This window comes from Erythrolamprus reginae, chromosome 3 (assembly GCF_031021105.1).
Source record: "Erythrolamprus reginae isolate rEryReg1 chromosome 3, rEryReg1.hap1, whole genome shotgun sequence".
Taxonomy (NCBI): Eukaryota; Metazoa; Chordata; class Lepidosauria; order Squamata; family Dipsadidae; genus Erythrolamprus; species Erythrolamprus reginae.
Window position 1 is genome coordinate 203,865,237 of NC_091952.1, and position 25,078 is coordinate 203,890,314.

At 39.1% G+C, this 25,078-nt stretch overlaps 1 protein-coding gene across 3 annotated transcripts in view; it reads left to right on the forward strand.

Annotated features, from left to right (window-relative positions):
- Nucleotides 1-25,078, forward strand: part of TAF4B (TATA-box binding protein associated factor 4b) — a 75,672-nt gene that overhangs the window by 1,867 nt on the left and 48,727 nt on the right. For all 3 annotated transcript variants that reach the window (XM_070747668.1, XM_070747669.1, XM_070747670.1), the window contains exons 2-7: nucleotides 10,249-10,397; nucleotides 12,152-12,256; nucleotides 15,531-15,686; nucleotides 17,190-17,312; nucleotides 20,475-20,564; nucleotides 21,373-22,041. In XM_070747668.1, the coding sequence (XP_070603769.1) occupies nucleotides 10,249-10,397; nucleotides 12,152-12,256; nucleotides 15,531-15,686; nucleotides 17,190-17,312; nucleotides 20,475-20,564; nucleotides 21,373-22,041 (1,292 nt within the window). The remainder of the gene's footprint in view (nucleotides 1-10,248; nucleotides 10,398-12,151; nucleotides 12,257-15,530; nucleotides 15,687-17,189; nucleotides 17,313-20,474; nucleotides 20,565-21,372; nucleotides 22,042-25,078) is intronic.

Genomic DNA, 25,078 nt, shown 5'->3' on the forward strand with positions numbered 1-25,078 from the left:
CGTGGAAAAGTTTTGAGGCAATAAGTAACTTTTAAGGTATGCCTTCTCTTGTCTTCTTTTTTATTGCTACTCATTTTTTCCTAAATATCAAGGTCTTTCCTTTTATTATCTATTCAAAATAAGCAGGTGTTAGATTTATTGTTACTTTCCATTTTGCAATGGTTTTACTTCATCTAGTTTTCTATGATTTACTCTTGCTCTATGTCAAACATTGCACCGCAAAGGCTTCTCCTCGTTTTAAAAGTCCAGCTTTATAGCCATGTAAAGCCATAGGTTGGGCAGTACAGGATATAACATAACTGTGAGCTAAGAAAAATAGTTTGTTCCTATGTTAATTTCTTCTCTGTCTCTTTGTATTCAGTCGGTATTACCTGTTAACACAATCAGGGCTTTAAATTTATTGCTGTTCTATTATTTCACTTACAGCAACATTTTACACTTCTAGCCAAATCGGTAGCATTATCAAGATATCTGAAATTGTTGACGTTTTTCCTAGGATATTTAAAGCCAGTTTCTATCTCTTCTATTCCAGAATTTTTCACAATAAATTTATTTGTTTGTTTGTTTTTTATTTGTCAGCAAGTGCAGGGAAACAGGACATATGAAAAATGGCACAAATAAATAGATATAAAAAAGCAAAACATAGCCATAACCATATAAAATCAGTACATACAAATGGGTACAGTAGGAGAAGGATGGTAGGCATGCTGGTGTGTTTACGCATGACCCCTTAGGGATCTCTCAAGAAACATGTAAGGTCCATCGTAGACAGTTTAAGATAAAAGGTATGGTGGTTAGAGAAACTAACAACAATCAAGATTAGAGCAGATTACATTTAGTTTGTATCTATTGATAGCCCTAGTGTTATTGTGGTTGAAATTAAAGTAGTCATAAACAGGTGGGACATTATGGTAGATGATCTTGTGTACTAAGCTTAGGTTATAACGTAGACAACCTAGTTCAAGGTTATCCAGGCTTAAAATTTCAAGTCTGCTGGAATAAGGAATTTTATTGTGAACAGAGGAGTTGAGTATTCTTCTTGTAAAATTCCTCTGGACCCTCTCTAATGTATTAATGTCCGAAGTACAGTGTGGGTTTCACACAGGGAGCAGTATTCAAGGATAGATCTGGTAAAGGTTTTTTATGTCCTAGTTAGAAATATAACGTTATCAAAGAGAAAACTGTAAAATAAGGTTGACAACTCTTAATGTCTTTTTATCAGTGTTGTTACAGTGAGTTCTGGGGCTTAGATCTTTTGAAAGGAGCACACCAAGTTCCTTGACAGAGTGTGGGTCATATTTTAGACTGTTTCTGTCCATTTTGTATCTGATATTCTGATTTTTATTGCCAATGTGCAGCACTGAGCATTTGTTAGCAGAGATTTGGATTTGGGAATTGTTTGACCATTCAGATAGATAATCTAGGTTGTTTTGTAAAGTAGAATTGTCTGTGGTGTTAAATAGTTTACATTGTCAGCTGCTTACAATATGATCACAAAGGTTGTTTATATAAAGCAGAAAGAGTTTTGGCCTTGAGGAAAACCATTATTAACTAGTGCTGGATTTGATATAGTGTTTCCAATTTTAACTATTTGTTGCCTGTTTGAATTTGGTGTTACATTTAAAAAGCTGACTGTACACTGTCTTACTTCAATGCCATCCTGTCTCAGTTTTGAACCTTCTTGGGTGATGTGAAAAAGGAGTGGCGCCCTTTCCCTGAAGGACTGTGGCTAAGGCAGCCACTTGTCTGCGAAGGGCATTGGTGTATAGATCCTTGACCAAACCCACCTGCAGAAGGTTCAAAACTTGTGACACTGTCGTGTGGTTTCTAACAAGTTCCGAGTGGCACACCAATGGCTAAAGACCTCCCAGATAGCCTTGTATATCCTGGTCGCCAACACCCTTCTGGAGGCCAGAATGGTGGAAATCATTTGAATAGTGTCCTCTCTGGAGCATCTCCTGCTGAACAACCAAATGGCTAGTTTGAGCCGCTGGGGATCCACATGCTATACAGCTCCTTGGCATAGGGAGACCTTGTGAGAGGGATCTTCCAAGAATGTGAGATTGACAGGTCCGCGAACCATGGCCTCGGCCAGTGAGGAGCCAACAACATCACCTCTGCTTCTTCCTCCATGATCTTCCTGATGACCTGTGGAATCAGTGGTGTCTGAGGGATGGTATACAAGAGGTCTGCTGGCCAAGGAAGTTGTAGGGGATTGGTCCCCTCCGCTGCTAGGGGATTGCTCTGTCCATAATCTGATCGAACAGAGCTGCCATTCAGACTGGTGTAGCATTGGTCTGCTCAACCAGTCTGCCTGGGTGTTGGCCACCCCCGAAATATGGTATATCTGCAAAGAGCATAGGTGAGACTCCGCCCAGGTGTATAGGTTCTGTGCTTCGCGCGTTAACACGAGTGTGTACCTCTTTGTCGGTTCACACGCTGTTCACATACTACAGGTCTCTGCTGCAGAAATACTTAAGTAACTTAATTTTTCCTTTCACTGTACTATTTTCACAGGTGGAACAGCCTTGGGAATATTTTTTAATAGAAATAATACTTTTAACTTCATTGTTTCTCAATATGCATATTCTTTCTACCATCTGATAATTATTCATAATTATTTATTTATTAAATTTATATGTCGCCCAACTCCCAAAGGACTACAGGCGGCTTAACAACAGAATAAAATATTAAAAACATCTTAAGCATTAAAACAATTAAAGTCCATACATATCATTCCATGGCCGGATGTTGTCAATTACAACCGCGAACTCAACAGCCCCAATCCTGCCAGAAAAGCCAGGTCTTAACTGCTTTTGGGAAGCCAATAGAGTGGGGGCAGATCTCGGAGGTAACTGGTTCCCGAGATCCAGGGCAGCCACAGAGGAGGCCCTCCCCTGCGGGTCTGCCAGCCGACACTGTTTAGCTGACGGGACCTGGAGGAGACAAACTTTGTGGGATCTCACTGGTCTCTGGGAATTGTGTGGCAGAAGGCAGTCTCGAAGATAACTGGTCCTAAGCCATGTAGGCTTTAAAGATAATGACCATCACCGTGAATTGTGACTGGAAACCAATAGGGAGCCAGTGCAGCTTGTGGAGGAGTGATGTAATGTGGGTGTACCTCAATGCCCACACAACATCTCATGCAATTGCATTCTGGACCAGTAGTCTCCGAGCACTCTTTGAGGGTATCCCCATTAGGAGCGTATTGCAATAATTAATCGTGAGGAGACAAGGGCATGATTGATTGTGAGGAGTATCTCTTGATCCAGGTAGGATCTCAGTTGGTGCGCTAGATGAACTTGTGCAAAGGTCCCTCTAGCAACAGCTGTCAAAGTTGATGTAGTTTTAGCTGTGAGTCTAGGAGGACCCCCAAATTTCAAACCCGTTCTGGGGGGGATAATTTCTCCCCCAAGAGTCAAGGATGGACAGTTGTCATATTCTTTAGGTGGCAATATCCACAGCTACTCGGTCTTGTGTTGGTTAAGTCTGAGCCTGTTGACTCCCATCCAGATCCTCACAGCCTCAAGGCACTGACATATCAGATCCACTGCTTCACTGAATTGACCTGGGTGGAGATATATAACTGGGTATCATCCACATATTGCTGATACCTAACCCCGAATTGTTGGATGATCTCGCCCAGTGGTTTCATGTAGATATTGGTCTACCGGCACAATTCAAAGTGCTGGTTATGAGGTACAAAGCCCTACATGACTTAGGACCAGATTACCTTTAAGACATCTTCTGTCTCATGCATCCCAGCGGCCGGTTAGATCCCACAGAATTAGCCTTCTGGTCCCGTTGGACAGACATTGTCGACTGGTGGAGGCTAGGGGAAGAGCCTTCTCTGTGGTGGCCCCGGCCCTCTGGAATGAACTCTCCGGAGATAGGTACTGCCCCCTCCCTCCTGGTCTTTCGTAAAGCTTTGAAGACCCACCTCTCCCAGTGGGCATGGGAGCTGTGAGTGTTGAGATTGTCTCCAGACGACATTATGAATGATTGAATTGGATGAATGTATATGATTGTATATGGGGGTTTTCTAACATTTTTAGTAAGTTTGTATAATTCTTTTTAAAGTAATTTAGATTTCTTTCTATATATATATTGTTATATTTATAATGTTGTATGCTGCCCTGAATCGTCTCGAGAAGGGCGGCATAGAAATCTAATAAATAAATAAATAAAATAAATATTAAATAAGAGGGGTGAGAGGACTGAGCCCTGAGCTACCCCACAAACGAGGGATCTAAGGGTTGATCTCTGTCCTCTTACTAACATTGACAGATGGACCAGAGAGATAGGAGGAGAACCACTGTAACATGTTGCCTCCTAGCCCCACTCTCTTGGTCATCCCAGAAGGATAACATGGTCAATGGTATCAAAAGCAGCTAAGAGGTCAAGTAGCACCAAGATTGGGCTCGCCAGAGATCTTCCATAAGCATGACCAAAGCAGTTTTGGTGCTGTAGTCAGGCCTGAAGCCAGATTGAAAGGGATCCAGATAATCTGTTTCTAACAATAGCCATAGGAGCTGGAGCACCACCACTTTCTCAACAACCTTCCCTACAAGGGATAACAAGCAGCCCTTGGTCCAATCTTTATTTTCTAGGTTTGATAACCAAAGAAAGGAATATGGTGCACTTCCCAATAGTGTATAGGTCTGCATAGAGTTTATATTAACCAACTAATGAGTTAAGTTAGAATGAGTGAGTGAGTGGCTCAAAGTCTCCCAGTGATCATATGGGAACTCAAACTTGGATGTCTTGATTCATGCCTAGCACCTTAACAATATATCTTTGCAGCCATGAAAAGAAACGTAAATAACAAGTGTTGTAAGTCTGTTGAATTTGATTTATACATGATCATTTTTCATCTGTCACTTTATTCCATATATTTATTCCATCTAATGTGAATTTTGTTTTAAAGCAATCCATTAAAGAACCAGCACATTGTTCCTAGGACATGCATTTTAATGTACTTTACCTAATGCATTTTTTACCAAAAGCTTATTTTGTGATTTGATATATTATACTTACAAGCATATATATTTGTTTCTCACTTTCCCTAGTCAGTCAGTAAAACCAATCCACTAGGCACCTTGCCTTCAATCCCAGGAGCAATAGTGTTGATATAACTATACTTATTTATGAAATCGATTGGCTCCCTAAATCTATCATAGTTTTGGGCATGCTTGTTGAGATTCTCAGTCATCCAGGTCAACTACACTTTCTTCTTTTTCTTTGAAGACCTTTCACTTCTCATCCAGGAAGCTTCTTCAGCTCTGATTGGCTGCTGAGGAATGGAAGAAGTCTGCCAATACCACGTTACTCAGTTTTATTGAGAACACGCATAAATCTCCAAGTTTCCGCAGCAACTCTCTAAAAGAATGCAAATGACCAGCTATCTGCATATATATAAATCTTTCCATTTCCACCATCTAGTCAAGAGCTGAAGAAGCTTCTTGGACGGAGAAGCAAAGTATTCAAAGAAAAACAAGAAAGTCCAGTTGCCTCTTGAAAAAGTAGCTTTGGGACTTTGGGCATGTCAGCACCACGGAAACCAGAAGATTCAGGCAGTTCACATGTGTATGAAGATTTATTGTAGTAAGCTTAAGCTCTCTACAAGAATCTGAACTACTAATAGTCAAGGGAAATTAGTGGAAGTTAAGAATATACAGGAATTCTAGTGGACTGGACTTAGAGCTCTTGCGTGAAATGACTGATAATGCATTTCACTCCTCCCTTAGGCTCAACCTAGTTACCTCCTACAGTTTATAAAATGTAACAATAAAAAAAAAATGCATCCCTTAGAACAGGGGAGTCAAACTCCTGTTGCGGCATCATTGCATGATGCTTTATGACTTTTCCCCCCTTTGCTAAACAATGGTGGCCAGTGTGTGACACATCCAGCTTGCAAGGTATGAGTTTGACAGCCCTACCTTCGAAGAAAAACAATGTTGTAATAGTCCAAATGCCATACAAAGAGTCTGTCCCTCACTCTGACCCAGAATTTGAGGGAAGAGCAAGCCCATGGTGCTTAACAGCAATAATTGGGACTGGTAACTTCATTATTAAGCGATTTGATCATAAAGTGCAATATCATTTGATTGAACTAACTTACAGCAACAAGTTTTTTAACTGCCCATCTGAACCACAAGGTGACTGTGGGTAGCTTAGAATGTTATAAAGAACACAACAATATGTATAGAACAAAGTAAACACTATAAAAATACAAATAAAGTTTAATTTAATTTAATGTATTTGACTTATTATTTATTTATTTATTTTATTTTATTTATTTATTTATTTATTTATTTATCAGATTTGTATGTCCCCCCTCTCCGTAGACTCGGGGCGGCTAACAACAATAATAAAACAACATATGACAAATCTAATATTTAAAATAACTATGACGCCCAATCCTGTAGGACTCAGGGAGGCTAAAGTTAAAAGATGGGGAGGGCAGAGTAGGCTGAGAAGGGGTGAGGTGGAATCTGTTATTAACCTGTCAACCACCTCAGTTTACTGAATCCGTTTACCAATTCAGGGAATGAAGACCACAAGAAGATGGAGTAACTCAGGTTTATTGATGCATCAGGTTCAGTACCATAAAAAGGGAAACCTGAACAGCCTCTTATGTTTTACTAGGATTAGTATACCTCAAGTGATGCTTGGATGACCAAGGCGTCTCATCTACCTGCCAATAACGGCTTACAGATAACATTATGTCCTTATACAGAAAAAGCAGAAGTTCATAAGTACAAATCTCGTAAAGAGAAACATGTAGGTTCAAAGATACCTTACACCATCGGTATTCTTGGTCTTGTGACACTGTTCTTTTGCGTGTTATAGTAAGCGAGGGATTTTCAAAGATTAGGAAGGAGAAATAATGATGCAAGCTTTGCTTTAGGTGTAAAAGGGGAAGTAACGATGCAAGGTTTGCTTGAGAGAAGGAATTAGTACTTATGGTTACCTAGAGCAGTGTTTCCCAACCTTGGCAACTTGAAGATATTTGGACTTCAACTCCCAGAATTCCCCAGCCAGCGAACGCTGGCTGGGGAATTCTGGGAGTTGAAGTCCAAATATCTTCAAGTTGCCAAGGTTGGGAAACACTGACCTAGAGATATAATGATGAATATACTGGTTATAAATGTTGTACAAAATAATGTGCCTAGCCTGTCTTCCTCAGCATGAGAACCAACTAGTAGAGTCAGGACTTCAAACCCTAGTGGAAAGTCTGGTGGGTGGGAGCCAACCTGACTTTCTGGGAGAAGATGCTCCAAAGAACAGGAACAAATTGTTAAGCAATTGGTTATTAGGCATGATGTCATGTGAGTGCCATTTTGCATCTTCCTGCAGGCTTCCCCAGTGACTTTACTTGTTGAAAGCCAGCAGTGAAGAACGACACAAATGATGATCATGGGACTGTAGGATATTGCAGCTGTTACAACTATGAGCTGGTTAGCAAACATCCAAATTGTGTACACATGACTGTGGGAAATTCACAGTGGCTGCTACAACAACTCTCTGTCATAAATCTTGTTCGGTACCATCTTAACTTTGAATGGTCACTTGCTGAATGAATAGTTTATTAAAGAAGAACTACCTTACTTACATTTGAAGCTCTAAAATCCCTAAAGCCTGTTCAGATCTGTTATTCTGCCCATCTACCCTTTAATTTTTCTTAAAAGAAAACATATCTTGTAAAAATAATACATATATTAAACAGTAGCTATAATTACACATGTATGTATGTATTTGTATAACAAACAAAATTTTCTCCAGTAATACAGTGTTCCCTTGATTTTTGCGGGGGATGCGTTCCGAGACCGCCCGTAAAAGTCGAATTTCCGCGAAGTAGAGATGTGGAAGTAAATACACCATTTTGGGCTATGGACAGTATCACAAGCCATCCCTTAACACTTTAAACCCCTAAATTACCATTTCCCATTCCCTTAACAACCATTTACTCACCATTATTATTGGTACTCACCATTGAATAAGACACTTAGTGATCCTGATATTTATAAACATAATAATTTATTAATTATTTTTTTTGTTATTTACGGTATCTGCAAAAATTATTAGTTTGGCGATGACGTATGATGTCATCGGGCAGGAAAAACCACGGTATACAAAAAAAACCTGAAGTATTTTTTAATTAATATTTTTTGAAAAAACGTGGTATAGACTATTCGCGAAGTTCGAACTGGTGAAAATCGAGGGAACACTGTAGTGGGATAGAGCTAACAAATGCTTGAAAACTTGAATGTTATATTTTATTTATACCAGTAGGTGGCAGTGTTTTATAATCTACAATTTGATACACACTAGTAAAGGTTATTTCTCAACCTTGCAGGAAGTTTGCGTTCCTTTGTCAGAAGAAGAGAAATAGGAAAATGTATGCCTTATATCCTACCTTATGAACATTTAATACAGATTTACAACCCTGGTATAACATTCATTCCCACATTTGCAGAGTAGAGCTTGTTTTCAAGTTTATTATAATTGAAGCATTTGAACAATTTCCTTAGTAGGCAACAGTTTTTGGATTCTTTTGTTCAGGATTTCTTTCTTGTTAATAGTTTTTATTAAACATTTTCACATAAGTATAAAATAAACATGAAATTATAGTGAAAGAAAACAGACAGAAAAGATAAAGAAGAGACTACAGGTAGAAGAAAAGAGATAGGTATTAAGCAATTTTCAATCTTTATAGCATAGAAACATAGAAACATAGAAGTCTGACGGCAGAAAAAGACCCCATGGTCCATCTAGTCTGCCCTTATACTATTTTCTGTATTTTATCTTAGGATGGATATATGTTTATCCCAGGCATGTTTAAATTCAGTTACTGTGGATTTATCTACCACGTCTGCTGGAAGTTTGTTCCAAGGATCTACTACTCTTTCAGTAAAATAATATTTTCTCATGTTGCTTTTGATCTTTCCCCCAACTAACCTCAGATTGTGTCCCCTTGTTCTTGTGTTCACTTTCCTATTAAAAACACTTCCCTCCTGGACCTTATTTAACCCTTTAATATATTTAAATGTTTCGATCATGTCCCCCCTTTTCCTTCTGTCCTCCAGACTATACAGATTGAGTTCATTAAGTCTTTCCTGATACGTTTTATACTTAAGACCTTCCACCATTCTTGTAGCCCGTCTTTGGACCCGTTCAATTTTGTCAATATCTTTTTGTAGGTGAGGTCTCCAGAACTGAACACAGTATTCCAAATGTGGTCTCACCAGCATTCTATATAGCGGGATCATAATCTCCCTCTTCCTGCTTGTTATACCTCTAGCTATGCAGCCAAGCATCCTACTTGCTTTCCCTACTGCCTGACTGCACTGTTCACCCATTTTGAGACTGTCAGAAATCACTACGCCTAAATCCTTTTCTTTTGAAGTATTTGCTAACACAGAACTGCCAATACAATAGTCAGATTGAGGATTCCTTTTCCCCAAGTGCATTATTTTACATTTGGAAACATTAAACTGCAGTTTCCATTGCTTTGACCATTTATCTAGTAAAGCTAAATCATTTACCATTGCAAACAAATTCATTATCTGTCCTCCGTCTTTAAAGTTACAACTTGCTTTTCTTTTTCCCATACTCAACTAATTTTAATTAACAAATCTGTAAATCGTCAGATGCATGTTTTTCCATTTTCATCATAAAGTTGAAAAGAGGTTTCCAGTCTTATAAAAGTAATTCCTATCACTGATCCAACAGGTCATTTTCACTGTTACTGCATGTTTTGCCATCTTCATATTCTATTGCTCCATTATGGATTTTTCAGTATTTTGTGCTTTGTGCTTATAATCCTCGGAGTCCTCTGAGAGGGGCAGGATGTAAATCTTGATTTTTCTTAAAGTACAAGGCTCTTGGGACTTTTCTAACTCTGAAGAATTATGAGCAAATTAATTCTGAATTTGCTTGTTGCTTAAATATGCTTGATGGAGTTTTTTTTCTGAAGTAAAAATATTAGGCACATTTTATTCTAACTAGCTCTGAATCTATAAAAAGTGTAGTCATCTATAATTTTAAAAGGCTCCTAGAGAAATATGCTTTACTATTGCACAGAATTACTAACATATGTGAGCATTTTTTATCTTAACATAACTTCTGGCATAAATACAATAAAGTGGTATTTCTTTCACTTTACATTTCTCTAAGTTCAAAATAATACATTTGTTATTTGGTAAGGATGAATAGTGGGAGATCTGATATTGTTTTCTCTTGCAGGAATGATTCTGGTCAGAAATAATACTGGTCAATTAATGTTGATACCTCAACAAACATTATTACAAGCTCCGAGTCAGACCTCAAATGATACTAATATAAGATGCTCAATACCTCCAACTACACCAACCATCAAAATTCAGCCTGTACAGGTAATTCCATACCAAGAATTCTTTAAATGTTCTTGCTGTCCTTGGTGCCTGCAAGAATTAGTATGAGTTTAGGTCTTATGGCTTTATATGTATTCTTTTAAAATAAGAAAAATGTTTTTGTCATTATTGATCTTTACAGGAATGTTTTAGACCAGTGATGGCGAACCTAGGACACGGGTGTCACAGGTGGCATGTGGAGCCATATCTGCTGGCACACAAGCCGTTGCCCTAGCTCAGCTCCAGTGTGCATGTGTATGCCAGCCAGCTGATTTTTGGCTCACACAGAGGCTCTGGGAGGGCGTTTTTGGCTTCCAGAGAGCCTCAGGGGGGATGTTGGTGGGTGTTTTTATCCTCCTCCCGGCTCCAGGGAAGCCTTTGGAGCCTGGAGAGGGTGAAACATGAGCCTACTGGGCCCACCAAAAGTTTGGAAACAGGCCGTTTCCAGCCTCCAGAGGGCCTCCAGGGTGTGAGGGAAGCTGTTTTTACCCTCCCCAGGCACTGAATTATGGGTATGGGCACTCGTGCATGCATGATAGCATGCGGGCAAATTCTATTGGCACCCAAGGAAAAAAAGGTTCGCCATCACTGTTTTGGACCCTCATACCAGAGGTGGGTTCTTCCCAGTTCACACCGGTTCTATAGAACTGGTAGCAAACAGCTGGTGATATAACCGTGTTGTCACAGAACTAGTTCTGTCAGTCCTAGTCCCTAGACCCCACCATATTTAGGGGAGGGGGTTTCTGGCGTTTTTTCTTCTGCATATGCACAGAAACCGGGTTTCCGGCACTGCACATGTGTCGCCATCTTGTTTTGGAGTTTTTTGGGGGGGAGGGAATTATTTTGGATTTTTTAACATTGCGAGTGCATGCACCCATGTGGCATTCCCATGTAGCGCAGGAGAAACGAACCGGAAGCGAGGTAAGTTAGAACCCACCCCTGCCTCATACTGGACCTGTAAATATCCTTAGAGAATAAAGATGATAACCGTTCAAATAAATGCTGTATTTGAAAATTGACCTACAGCTTCAAATGTGATTAAGCAGTGGTGACATAGAGTTCCAGTGTGTTAGAACAAATGATGGGAACAATTTTTTATTAAATTAAATTAATTAATTAATTTGATTTATATGCTGCCCCATTCCCGGAGGACACAGCTCGAACTGTATTAAATTGGTGTGTTGTGACTGCCTACATCCTCCATAGCAATGGAGACAATTCTTCCAGAATACTTTCAAAATATGTTTGTCGTCCCCCCCCCCTCCAAATTGCTGGCCTTTTTTGCTGTTTAATGCAACTTTGTAGATATGGAATTGCAAGGCCCTTAGAATTAATCTGATGTAGGATTGCTTTTGCTTTTGCTAGTACAATTTGTCTATAAGTAAGAAAGAGCAACAGAAGCATTTTTTTGCAGTTACTGCCTCTGTTACTGTTTTCACATGATCATTACTGTATTTGCAGTTTTAAAGATATTTTCTTGCATATAAGACAGCATGAGTGTGTATTCGAATAATCAGTCATAAATGCAACTTAACTCTGCTCTAACCTTTTATATTACCCCGAGTGCTATAATATTTGCAATAACAGTCAAGTCTACAACTTGCATAAAAACAGAAAAAAGCATGTATAGGGGGAATCTATCATTCGTATGCCAAAGCAGATAATTTATTTCTAGTTAGTAAGGAACTTTCATTGACTATTAATGGTTGCTGGAAAGTGATTTCTTACATACATCCATTTCTTTATTTTATTGAAAGAGTTCTAGAACTCATGTACTTAAAGTACTAAAGGCTCCTGTTACAACGCTGTCTTGGGCAACTCATTCTATTACTTCTACTGTCAAGAAGCCTGCTGTAATTCAGGTATACTTTGCATTCTGTTTTCTGGTTTTTAGTTTTCTGGCTAACATGTTTACCTCTAGTGTTTTACAAATCTAAAGAAAAAATTATGGTTTTAAAATATGCACTTCCACATTAATTTTAGACCTGCATGCCAGATATATCTTTCTTCACCGCAAACATTCTATATAAATTCTTTCTGATTAATATTGCTAAACACTTGTTTATAGGAAGTAGCAATTCTCGGTTTCTAGTGTCGTGCAGCAATAAGTAAATCAACCTCATCAGGTATTATACTTTCTCTACTTCTCAGAGCTAATGAAGTTTGTAACATATTTTTTGTACATATACATGTGCTTGTAGTAGCCATGGCTTTAGGTCTCCTGCCTTTATATTTGTCTTCGATTTGAGCAAAATGAAACTGGCTCCTTCTTGTTTGCTATAAGAATTAAGCCAGAAGTAAGAAGGCCTTTGCTTTCTTTGGCCTGGAGCCCTTTTTACAAGGCATTAGACTGCTAGCCAACCTCCTTCTAAAATAATAAAAGTATTTAGCCTGATATGGATGCTATGCAAGCATTGAATCAAATAAGGGGATACAATTTGGAAGGGAAGGGAGTAGATCAGGGTGGGTTCCTTCCAGTTCGGAGCAGATCACCCAAACCATTAGCGATCCACTGGTCCTGTGACAATGGCGTCATAGATCTGGTCAGTGCTGCTCTGTGGGCCCTGCCATCTTTTGGGGGGGGGGGGAACCTTTGGCAAATTTTTCTCTGTTTGGATGGATTCTCTTCTTTCCATGCTGCCCGGCTACCTTCAGGTTAATACTGACCTTTATTTCTTTGCCCAAAGCTCAGCTGATCAGCTCCTCAGCTGTGTTTCAGGCTGAATCCTGCTGTTGAGTATGCACAGAAGCGAAATTGTAGAGGGGACACACGCAAAATATTGCGATGCGAACTGGTGGCGAAGATAAGTGGAACCCACCCCTGGAGCATATCAATAGCACAATCATCCACTAAGCCATGGCTTGCTATTGCTGGCCTTCAGTGTAAACCAGTATCCCAGGTGCCTTTGTAATGGTCGTCCTGATGACTGTTAGTAATTTTGTTTTGTTAGCTCAATTACTCTGTGGTGATATGATTGTGCCCATAAGATGTAAAAGTTGGGAAAAGACCAAGACACTGTATGGAGTCATTTGGCAAACCAATCCTGCCTTCTGTCTTTTACATACAAAGGCCAAGATGTGAGACATTAATCATCAATTATTTCTCTCTTTGGGATGGAATAATGCACAGTGTTCTGATTTAGACATAAAAATATGATAAAGCATGGGTACAGATTGTAGCAAAAATTGTCTAGTTAAATTTAGTTTAACCCAGGGCTATGTTTAGGTACTTGTACTTCCCTTAACCAGATTGTATCTTTGCATGCCATGCAAGTGAGGTATCTGTATGAGGTTCTAGAAAAAGAGTTGCCCAAAGTGTGTGTGTGTGTGTGTGGGAATAGGGCAGAGGAACCTGGATGTAGAAAAGCTGATGCTAGTCTTCCTTTTCTTTTACAACTCATCCAATAATTTTGAAAACAAAATATCATCTAATTAAAAAAAACCCAATACAGTATTACTGTCCAAATAACATAAATTATTCCTGTAAAAAAAAAGACTGACTTAAAATTCAATCTAGCATACTCAATTTAGTTTTAATTAATGTATGTGGTTGTGTGACCATTGCTAAATGCACAAAGGAGGAGTCTTCTGAATCTTTCCCAGGGTGATAGCAAAACTATTGCAAAGTATAGAGCAGAGGTCTTCAAACTTGGCAACTTTTAAGACTTGTGGACTTCAGTGTAGCTGGCTTGAGAATTCTGGGAGTTGAAGTCCACAAGTCTTAAAGTTGCCAAGTTTAGAACATAAGAAGAGCCATGCTGAATCAGGCCAAAGCCCATTGAGTCCAGTGTTCTGCGTCACACGGTGGCCCACCAATTGTCCATGGGGATCTTGAGCAGAAAGAGAAGGCAAGACCCTCCCTTCCCCCTGACCCCCAACAAATGGTATTCAAGGGAATCCTGCCTGCCTCAACCAACATAGAGGCAGCGGCACATGGACATCCGTTTCCATCATCACCGATATACTTGGCATCCATGAATCTGTCTAATCCTGCCTTGAAGCTATCAAGGCTGACAGCTGTCACGACCTCTTCTGGAAGTGAATTCCATAAACCAACGACCCTCTGGGTGGAGAAATATTTCCCTTGATTTTTCCTCACTTTCTTACCTAGTTTGAAGACCCCTGGTATAGCTAGTCCTCAAGAGTCAAGGCCAGAACCTCTGTTGCTAAACAAGACAGTTGTTAACAGATTTTTGCCCCATTTTACAACCTTTCTTGTCATAGCTGTTAAGTGAATCATTGCAGTTAAGTTAGTAACGTTGTTAATTGAATCTGTTAGTACTATGTACAAAACAATTGGGTTTGCAATATATAAACAAGCTAACAATGAATGTTTGTTTGTATTGAAGTACTATAGCTTTAAGAGGTAGTGCTGCAAATTGTCATAGGAGGGAGCCAGAAAGCATGATTCTTTCTCTGATCTCTCTGTTCTTTTTGCTGATTCACTGTGACTGATGTAGTAAGCTCTGTGTTTGATGTATTTGTAAGCTGTAATGGTGTAAGCTGTAATGTATACAAAGTAAGGCTTGTAATATTATTATTGTATTAAGAGATATTGACTGATTTGAATCTGCATGACTGGATTGTTTAACTTAACTATGATATTTTCTAAAGTAAATATCTAAACTATTTTATACACTTTTTAATGTTTCTGGTTTGTATGACTGAATCATTACTCATATTTCCTGACTATCTGCTGGAATTCCACGTTTCCTTTGTGCATGTGCATCCTTGACAACTCAGGGGTCGCTCTGCACGCTCCTTAACAGAATCTGACATCCCCATTGATTTTCCTTGTCTGAAAGTCAAAAAAACTCATGAGACTGTAACTGTCATAAGTATAAGTCATTTGCTAAGCACCTGAATTTTGATTTATGTGACCCTGAGGAACGGTCATAAGTCACACTTTTCAGTGGCACTGTAAGTTTGAATGGTCACTAAGCAAACTATTGTTAAGTCGAAGACTACCTGTAAACCCTCTCTTGAATACCTAATTTAATATAACAGTTCTTTAAGAGGTCATACATCAGTCAAAGGAAAATTCAGTCTCATGGAAATAAGCTTTGTTATGCAGCAGCATTTGTATTGGTCCTGCCAGGAATGTTGCAAGTAACTTGTGTGTTGAATGTCTTTCAGTCTGTAGCATCGTCAAATATAGGCTCAATAACGAAGCCATTCATTGCTGGATCATCAGCCAAGCCTCCTGTTTCTGACTCTCCCATGTTGTCTTTCACTTCAAAACCAGCTGGTGGTGCAGATGATTCCAAAGTCACCCAGCCTTTCAGTTATACAGTAAGTACAAAATAGACTAGCACTGCAGTATGAGAGAAAACCCTTTACCAGTAGTACCTCTAGATACAAGCTGCTCCACATGCGAGTATTCCAAGATACGAGCCATGATGGGAGCAAAATTTCTGTTCCAGACCCGAGCTCAAATTCGGGATACGAGCTGAGCTTCCACTAGGTGGGGCAAGAATCCTTGCTTCTGGTTATCTCCACGGGGGGGCCTGGGGCGGGGGAGAAACAAAGTCTAAAGCCATTTGTTCCAGATACGAGCTGATCGACATACGAGCTCCATTCTGGAACGGATTAAACTCGTATCTAGAGGTACTACTGTATTCACTTTATATAATTCTTTATTCTTGTAAGAAAGAGAATGATCTGAAAGAAGGGCTGTTGCAAAATCATGTTATGGCTATATAATCAAAAATGTACTTTGGCATGCTGACCTACTGTTAGCCTTAATAAACAGGATATGTGTGTCTTTAGAGTAGTGTTTCTCAATCATTTTCTGTTACGCCCCCCCCTAGGATAAAGTAAACGTTTTGTGCCCCCCCAAACTATTCACCGGGATTGTTTGCAATATTCAGCACATTTTTGCTAAAAAAACTCAAGCAGCTTATCAGCGTGATTGAGGTGTAATGTGTTTAAGTGACGCCTTAATTTATTTGGCTTCATGCTGTCCGCTGCCAATATTTTTAGACATAGTAAACATACCGGTCTTTCCTCGTTTCCCACCGTAGTCACAGTGAAGTCAAGCGCTACATATGCTTTGTCATATTTTCTCATCTTAGCTTTCGAAGACTTATGTTTGTCTCATTATCTCCATCTCTCTCCTCCTTTCTTTTTATCCCTGTTAAATATTTTTCCATGGTGTCTCTTAAGGGTTTGTTACATGCACTTCGTATCTCCTGCTCTGTGCTGTGTGCTATTGTTCGGTGCAAAAAACCCCTTTGGCAAAAAGAGCACGTGCCCCCCTGACATCGCTCTATGCCCCCCCAAGGGGGGCCGCCCCACTATTTGAGAAACACTGCTGTATGGAGGGATGTTTTATGATCAGTATGTGGGGGAAAAGGGCAGGCTGACTGATAAAGACATAAACTTGGAACATGTGTGGTTATATAAGTGATAACTATAATGGATATCTTAAAATGTTGTAAAGTACCAAAAGCAAGAGCCAAATACTATAAAAGCATGCCAAAAACCATTATATAAGAGTAGTGTGTAAGGGGTGGGTGGGTCCTTGAAGTCGGAAGAGGATGGATATAGAGATGGATGTATATGGCATTTTGTATTTGAAAGTTACCTCTGTGACATGGATCTTGATCCTATCCCTTAGGTTTGTTCATACATGAATGAAATAAATAATTTTTTTCCTTTTATTATTCTTCCGGACTCCTGTTGATTTGTCTCACATGCGGAAATAGTCATTTCCTAATTGTTTGATCAAAAACTAAATCTATTTTCTTGTTTCTCTAACCATTTGATCTAAATCTAAATCTGTTTTCTTGTCAGGAAATGCTGGAAAATGTGAAAAAGTGCAAAAACTTCCTTGCAACACTAATAAGGTTGGCCTCCAGTGGACCTCAAACACCTCAGATGGGGCAGAATGTGAAGCATCTGGTTCAACGTCTGTTGGTAAAAGCTCATCTGCAAGTGCTCTTGTCCTGATTCTGAATGTCTTTGCCCAGGAATGTTTCTGGTGGGACTGTGTAGAAATGGGGTCCCCAAACCTGGGCATTTTCAGACTTGTGGACTTCAACTCCCAGAACTGGCTGGAAAAGCCTGGGAGTCGAAATCCATGAGTCTTAAAGTTGCCAAGTTTGAAGATCTCTGGTGTAGAAGGTTGCAGTTCAAAGCTGCTTGGTTAGAGTTTCCAAACTTTCTACTCATTGTAACATATATGCGTCCAGGGGTGTCAAACTTGCAGGCCAGATGGGTCCTGCACTGGCCATCACCACCCCCGTTTTAATGAAGGTGGTGGTGGGGGAAGTCATGATATGTCACATGATGACAACGTGACACTCTGACTGTGGCACCCCTGTTCTAGTCTTTACATGTGTAGTATTAAGCAGAGCTATATAATGTAGCCCTATTGACATCCCCATGGCTTCCAGGAGAAGCCACAAAGACATTACAGCAATGTTGTGTTTAATCACACTGTTATCACACAAGTGAAATCTATTACGTGCTTGCATCATTTGTATCACTCATATAATGGTGCCCTATGTTGTCATTTCATCACAGAAAAATCTCTGTTTATTTGGGCAGTGTTGGGTCACTGCTCAAAGAAAGAGCAACTAGCCATTAACCTTGCAGCTCAATACCTCTCAACAGGTAGCAACTGTGAAAGCTTATATGAGTATGTTATGTATATATTTTTGTGAACATTTATAGGGGAGCTAATTTTATAAATAACTCTGGGAAGCTAACAACATCAGATTATGTACGTTGAGAGCATATGCACCAAGACAAATTCTTTGTGTGTCCAATCACACTTGGCCAATAAAATTCTATTCTATTCTATTCTATTATTAGAAGAAGTGGTTTTGCATCTATACACTAATTGCCTTCAATGCCATTTCTGCGGTTGACTTTTACTTCTGTTTGGGGAAGTAAAATTTCTGGGGGTTGGGGAAGAAATCCATATTTTTGCTATGTCCAGCATTAGATTTTTCTGCATGATAAAAACAAGAATTTAACTTAAATATGAAAACTCATTCTTACACTTGCAAGTATGTTCATTAAGCTTGGAATATCATAATAGCTTAAAGCCTGGCTCTGCTATAATTTTGTGTCATTTTGTAAGATGATTCCAGAACCGGAGACACTGTGTGAAATAACACACCGATGCTCACATTTTTATTCTATTCTAGTGAGCCAGATTAAATACTAACTTTTAATTCTATTAATATCTCTTATGATTTGTTTACATATTTTAGCCCACATTTATTATTATAAATATTCAAAGAGGCTCCCTTTACCTAATATTCCTTTCTCATCATATTTTCTGCCATTTGGCTGGGGTGTTGTAGGATTTCCTGCTCAGGCAGGGGGTTGAACTTGATGACCTGTAAGGTCCCTTTCAACTATAATAATAATAATAATAATAATAATAATAATAATAATAATAATAATAATAATAATAACAACAACTAACAATAACAACAACAACAACAACAATAACAATAACAACACAGTAGCCCTATGGGGGTGAATTGGGATAAGAGAGAGTGACTGACCCAAAGTCACCGAACTTTCTATAATTCATGGTATGATTTTAAGTATGAGAGGGAAGGAAAAAAAGGAATGAATATCATGCAAATGGATGCAAGGATGCAAAGCTATACAAATGATCCTCGATTTATGATTATAACAGAATCCAGAATTTCCATCATAAGCCATCATGATCATAAATCAAGGCACACACATGAGCAGATCCAATTTTATCACTTTTTCTATGGCTTCATTAAGTGAATGTCATGGTCATTAAGCAAATCAAGGTGTTCCTATAGATGTTATTTTGGCCAGAAATTGGCTGAAAAGTCTGGAAACCAATAAATACATAAGTCATGGTCCCTTTGCCGCAGAATTCTGTAACTGGTTGTAAATGTGAGCTGGTTGCCAAGTGCCAAAATGTGGCCATGTGACTGCTGGACTTTGTGCAGTTGTTGGAACTCTAAAACCAAAGTAGCTTTTTAAATAAATAGCTTTTAGTGGATCTGTAGTGAATTTTATTAGTCACTAAGTGAGGACTGCCTGTAATTCTTATATTTCAAACTCATAGTAAGTGCACTGCATAACAACAGTAGGCAACCAGCTGTTTTTGCTATGATTAACACTACAGCATCCATATTTCTGCACCCTTAGGCACACTGGACTGAATGGAGGGTAAAATTGAAATTTCCGCCAAGTACCAGGTTGCCCATATCTGATATATTTGTGTTTAGCCAAGTGACAATCTTTTTCAAGGTGCTTTCCTGCTTTTCTTTAAATTTTCCAGTTTCTTGAAATTAGTCAGGACAATTTTCTTCTTTATATAACATTGTTCATTGTTAATAAGTGAAAATTGATTTGAAGGAGAAGACCTTCAAGATAAAAAAGGTGTGTTGAAAATAAGCATGCTATGGGATTAAGTAGCACTGGAATTCAAGGGAACTGATGCTTCCTACTTGTAGGCATGTCTAGCAGAGCTACAGTTTACAGTCACACCAACACTCTGCAGTCTGCATTGGTTGCCAATCAGTTTCTGGTCAAAATTCAAAGTGTTGGTTATGACCTATAAAGCCCTTCATGGCATCGGGCCAGAATATCTCCGAGACCACCTTCTACTGCACGAATCCCAGCGATCGGTTAGGTCCCACAGAGTTGGCCTTCTCCGGCTCCCGTCGACTAAACAATGTTGTCTGGCGGGACCCAGGGGAAGAGCCTTCTCTGTGGCGGCCCCGGCCCTCTGGAACCAGCTCCCCCCGGAGATTAGAATTGCCCCCACCCTCCTTGTCTTTCGTAAACTTCTTAAAACTCACCTCTGCCGCTAGGCATGGGGGAACTGAGACATCTACCCCGGGCCTATACAGTTTATGCATGGTATGTTTGTGTGTATGTTTTCTTTTTAATAAGGGGTTTTTAATGACTTTTAATTATTAGATTTGTTATATATTGTGTTATTATTGTTGTGAGCTGCCCCGAGTCTACGGAGGGGGCGGCATACAAATCTAAATAATAATAATAATAATAATAATAATAATAATAATAATAATAATAATAATAATTTGTGCTACAATTTCTTTTTCTACCTAGGAAGCTAAAATTGAGCCGGAAGAATTTACCAAAGAACTATATGTGGAACTAAAGACTTCTCCCCAGCCAAATCTTGTTCCCTTTCTCAAGGTACATTTTAATGAATATTCTTGTTTCAGGTATAGGTACTATGATGATGAAGATGTCATTTGAAGTTGGAGCATCTGGAAGCACTTTTGCCGACAAGAAATTTTGAAAGCCCTTGCTAATGAAATTCCTCCCTACTTGCTTTGGTGTTTTTATAACAGCTTCGTTACACCATGGCTGGCGAATTGAAGACCACTCTGTACTGATTGTGGTAGTCTCAAAGTGATTATGCAAGAATAATATTACTATTGTAAATATTTATTTAAAAATCAAATTATTTGCATAACAATTCACTTAACAATCATGGCAAAAAGGTTGTAAAGCAGGCATAACTCATTTAACAACCTTCTTTCTTAGCAATGGAAATTTTAGTTCCAGTTGTAGTTATAAGTGGAAGACTAGCTGTAAACATTTCAATCAGATCGCTTGTAGCACTCATTCTGTTTACATGTGAATGCTCAGACTTACAAAACATTTTCTTGAGAAAGGTTAAATATTAATCAGTGTACCTAAAATGTCTGCCACAATGCCACAAACTTATAGAGATGGAAAGGCAAAGAGTTTGACTCTTGGCGAGCTCTCTTAAATATCATTTAACATAAATTTCACAGATTTATAATCCTTTTCAATTTAGAAACATAGAAGATTGACGGCAGGAAAAGACCTCATGGTCCATTTAGCTATTGTATTGATGACTTTGGAAAAACATTTGCTTCTGAAAGAGATATTAACGTACTATAGTGTGGCATGGGAACAGCAAAAAATACTTGGTCTGATTGGGTTGTGTTTTTTTGTCATCTTTCTTGCCTAGAAAAGTTTACTCGCCTTACGGCAATTAATTCCTAATACAGAGACCTTTATAGAACAATGTCTTCAGCAATCTGCCCCTCAAACAGCTTCTTCTACTTACCCCACTGCATCATCAACTTCTTCCACAGTTGCTGACGGCATTTTGGCCTCCTCTCAATCTGCAATATCTGTCCCCAGCTCTCCATTTCAAATATCTTCTCCACCGACATCCGTTTCGGTACCCTGCACGACTACAAGAAGTGATTCTGTGTCTTTTCCACTTGTTGAGCCAGATTGTGCCTTGGCTGCAGGAGGACTCTCTTGCCAAGATGGCAAGTCCATCCTCTCTATTGGAAGAATCAATACCACAAAGGCCAGACAGACAACTTCCACTACAAAGGAGACAAGAACAGTTGCTCTTCAGGTAGCAAAGCCGGACTGTAATCCAACATTACCTCCAACTACTTTTACTACTAGTTCTGTGAAGTCCGTCAAATCAGCTGAGATGGCATCACTTGAAGTGGCAAAACTGCCCTTGACTACTACAGCAGCCTCTTCTACATCAGTAACCACAACTCTCCAATCTATCCTGCCTGTCACTGGGGCACCAACTGCTGTACAAGTCGCCCATAACAATTCTGCCCTTCCCCAACCAATTTGGACTTCTCGGGCTGGAAAGATAAAACAGTTGGTAGGTGAACTTTGCTTGATACTTCATCCACAATGTTCTGAAATGTGCATTGCAAAATCTGGGCCTTTTAAATTGTCTTACTCTGAGTAGTACAATTCAGACAGCAATTCACTTAGGCACCTGCAACAAGCTGCCATGATAAAGATAATGATGACGTGTAGGCTGCCCTCATGTACCACTGACAAAAGTATATACAGTGGTACCTCTACCTAAGAATGCCTCTACTTACAAACTTTTCTAGATAAGAACCAGATGTTCAAGATTTTTTTGCCTCTTCTCAAGAACCATTTTCCAGTTACAAACTCAAGCCTCCGAAACTGTAACCGGAAAAGGCAGGGAGAAGCCTCCATGGCGCCTCTCTAGGAGTCTCCTGGGAGGAAACAGGGCCGGAAAAGGTGGGGAGAAAACTTTTTGGGGCCTCTCTAGGAATCTCCTGGGAGGAAACAGGGCCTCCACCCTCCCCAATTTTCCCAACTGAACATATTATTTGCTTTTACATTGATTCCTATGGGAAAAATTGCTGCTTCTTATAAACTTTTTTACTTAAGAAGCTGGTCACAGAACAAATTAAGTTCGTAAGTAGAGGTACCACTGTATGTAGTTTTGTCAGTCTACCCACCCTGGGGAAGTTTATGAATTCTGTCCTTCAGTGAAATTTATGAACATTTATATGCCACATGGGTATCATCTAGGTAAGGCATATTTATTAAATTTGTATTCCACCACAATCACAAAGCTTTCAGTAGCTAACAAGTACATAAAGTCTTGTGATTGTGGTGGAATACAAATTTAATAAATGTGCCTTACCTAGGTGATACCCATGTGGCACACAGGTAGTCTTCAGTTAATGGCTATTTATTCAGAGACAATCCTGAAGGAGGAGACTTAAATTGCTCCTCAAAGCTGCAGCTGTTTTTAAATGTCCCTGCAAGTCATTTGATTGACATTCAGGAGCTTGGCAACCAGTTTACAATTACAATGGCTGCAGCATCCCATGGTGATCATTTTCCTGGCTTCCAACAAGCAAAGACAAATGGGAAGTCAGCAGGAGGTCACAAAAGGTGATCATGTCGAGTTGTGCTTTATCACTTGCTTAGCGACAGAGTTTCCAATCAAGTTGTTCATTAAGGACTACCTGTGTATAAAAGAAACTATTAATACTGAGCGAGAGGTCAGCTTTGGGATGCCTTGGTAAGGCCACACTTGGAATACTGCATTCAGTTTTGGTCTCCACGGTGTAAAAAGGATGTTGAGACTCTAGAAAGAATACAGAGAAAGAATCAGCAACAAAGATGATTAGGGAACTGGAGGCTAAAACCTATGAAGAACAGTTGCAGGAACTAGGCATGACTAGTTTAATGAAAAGAAGGATTAAGGGAGACATGATAGCATGTTCCAATATCTCCTACAAAGAAGAGGGAGTCAAACTATTCTCCAAAGCACCTGAGGGTAGAACAAGAAGCAATGGGTGGAAACTAATCAAGGAGGGAAGCAACTTAGAACTAAGGAGAAATTTCCTGACAGAACAATTAATCCGTGGAACAGCTTGCCTCCAGAAGTTATGAATGCTCCAACACTGAAAGTTTTTAAGAAGATGTTGGATAACCATTTGTCTGAAGTGGTCTAGGGTTTCCTGCCTAAGCAGGTGGTCGGACTAGAAGACCTCAAAGGTTCCTTCCAACTCTGTCATTCTATTCTATTCTATTCTATTCTATTCTACATTACATTTGTATAGGAAAGAGTATTTGTTGGAGATGCAATAAGGACAATTCTTCTTTAAAAGACAAGTTTTTACAATGTCTTAATCATGAATTTCAAAATTTGTATTAATGCAGCTCCACTGATTTTCAAGAGTAGGTTTGGGGAATGTGCAAAAGCCCTATAAGCTGCTACATTTTAAACTAGTCAAAGTAAGCTTCCCTCCCAACTCATTCTATTCTATTCTATTCTATATCAGAATAATAGACCAGAATGGAGCTTGTTCGATTTTGATTTTGCGCTAAGCTATAGTTTATTTAATAAGTTTGTAACCAGACAGTATGGATTGTGGCAAGTGTAGTTTTGATACTGAACCTGACCAAGGACATTCCTGCCAAACTCCTCTGGCTTCTGAATTTTGGATTGCCTTCTCTCTTATAATGTAGGGTTCAGATAGTGGACAAGTTCTTCTTCAAGTACAATTATCTAGCAAAATTATCCTTTTTAAAAAGACAGATAATTCAGATAGGAGATTTTGGTCGTTAAGCAGAGAAATAGTGGGAATGTTTAGCATATGTAGGAGCCTGAAATGAGAACTTCCATATATTGTTGTGTGTTATGAAGGACCAACAAATAAGCAAGAATGAGAAATTATTTAGGGAAAGGCTGTCATGTCCTTCTTGGTGTTATATGAGCGCTACAGCATCAGGATGAATCAAAGCAGCAGATATATTAGGATAGTCAGAAACAGAATATAGCTAGGAGCCATGTGAAACCTTTCACTGAATTCATTCTCTGCATCAAGACTAGATACGTATATAAGCTGCTGTGGGTAGATGCCTATTGCTTTTATTATTGCTTTTAATTGTTGGGCCCAAGAGTTCACTGGTTCACCTGCAATGAAGGCTTACAGGAAGAGGTTAAGCTCACACATATACATCGTTAAGCCAGAGCCTGTTAGAATCAAAAGAGGAAAACTTAACAGATGTCAGATACATATTAAAATAACCACCCTTCAGTAGGCATCTAAGCCCTAAAAGAAGCAAGATTAATATCCAGGTAATCGGCTCAATGGCAGAGCATCTGTTATGCATGTAAAAGCAATAAAGCCATGTTCCCAAGCTTTAGTTGAAATAGCCTGGCTTGATTGGAAGTACGATAGCTTTGATAATTTCAAGACATAAAAAATTGAGCAATGTTCTGATAAAACGTAAGGTGTAAAAAATGTCATTAAAGAGCATTCTAATCACCCTGCCTTTTCTGCCTTAAAAAAAATCTGTGAATATCAAAAAGCAGGAATGCAGCAAAGCATCAACATCAGTTTTCATCTGCTATAGAA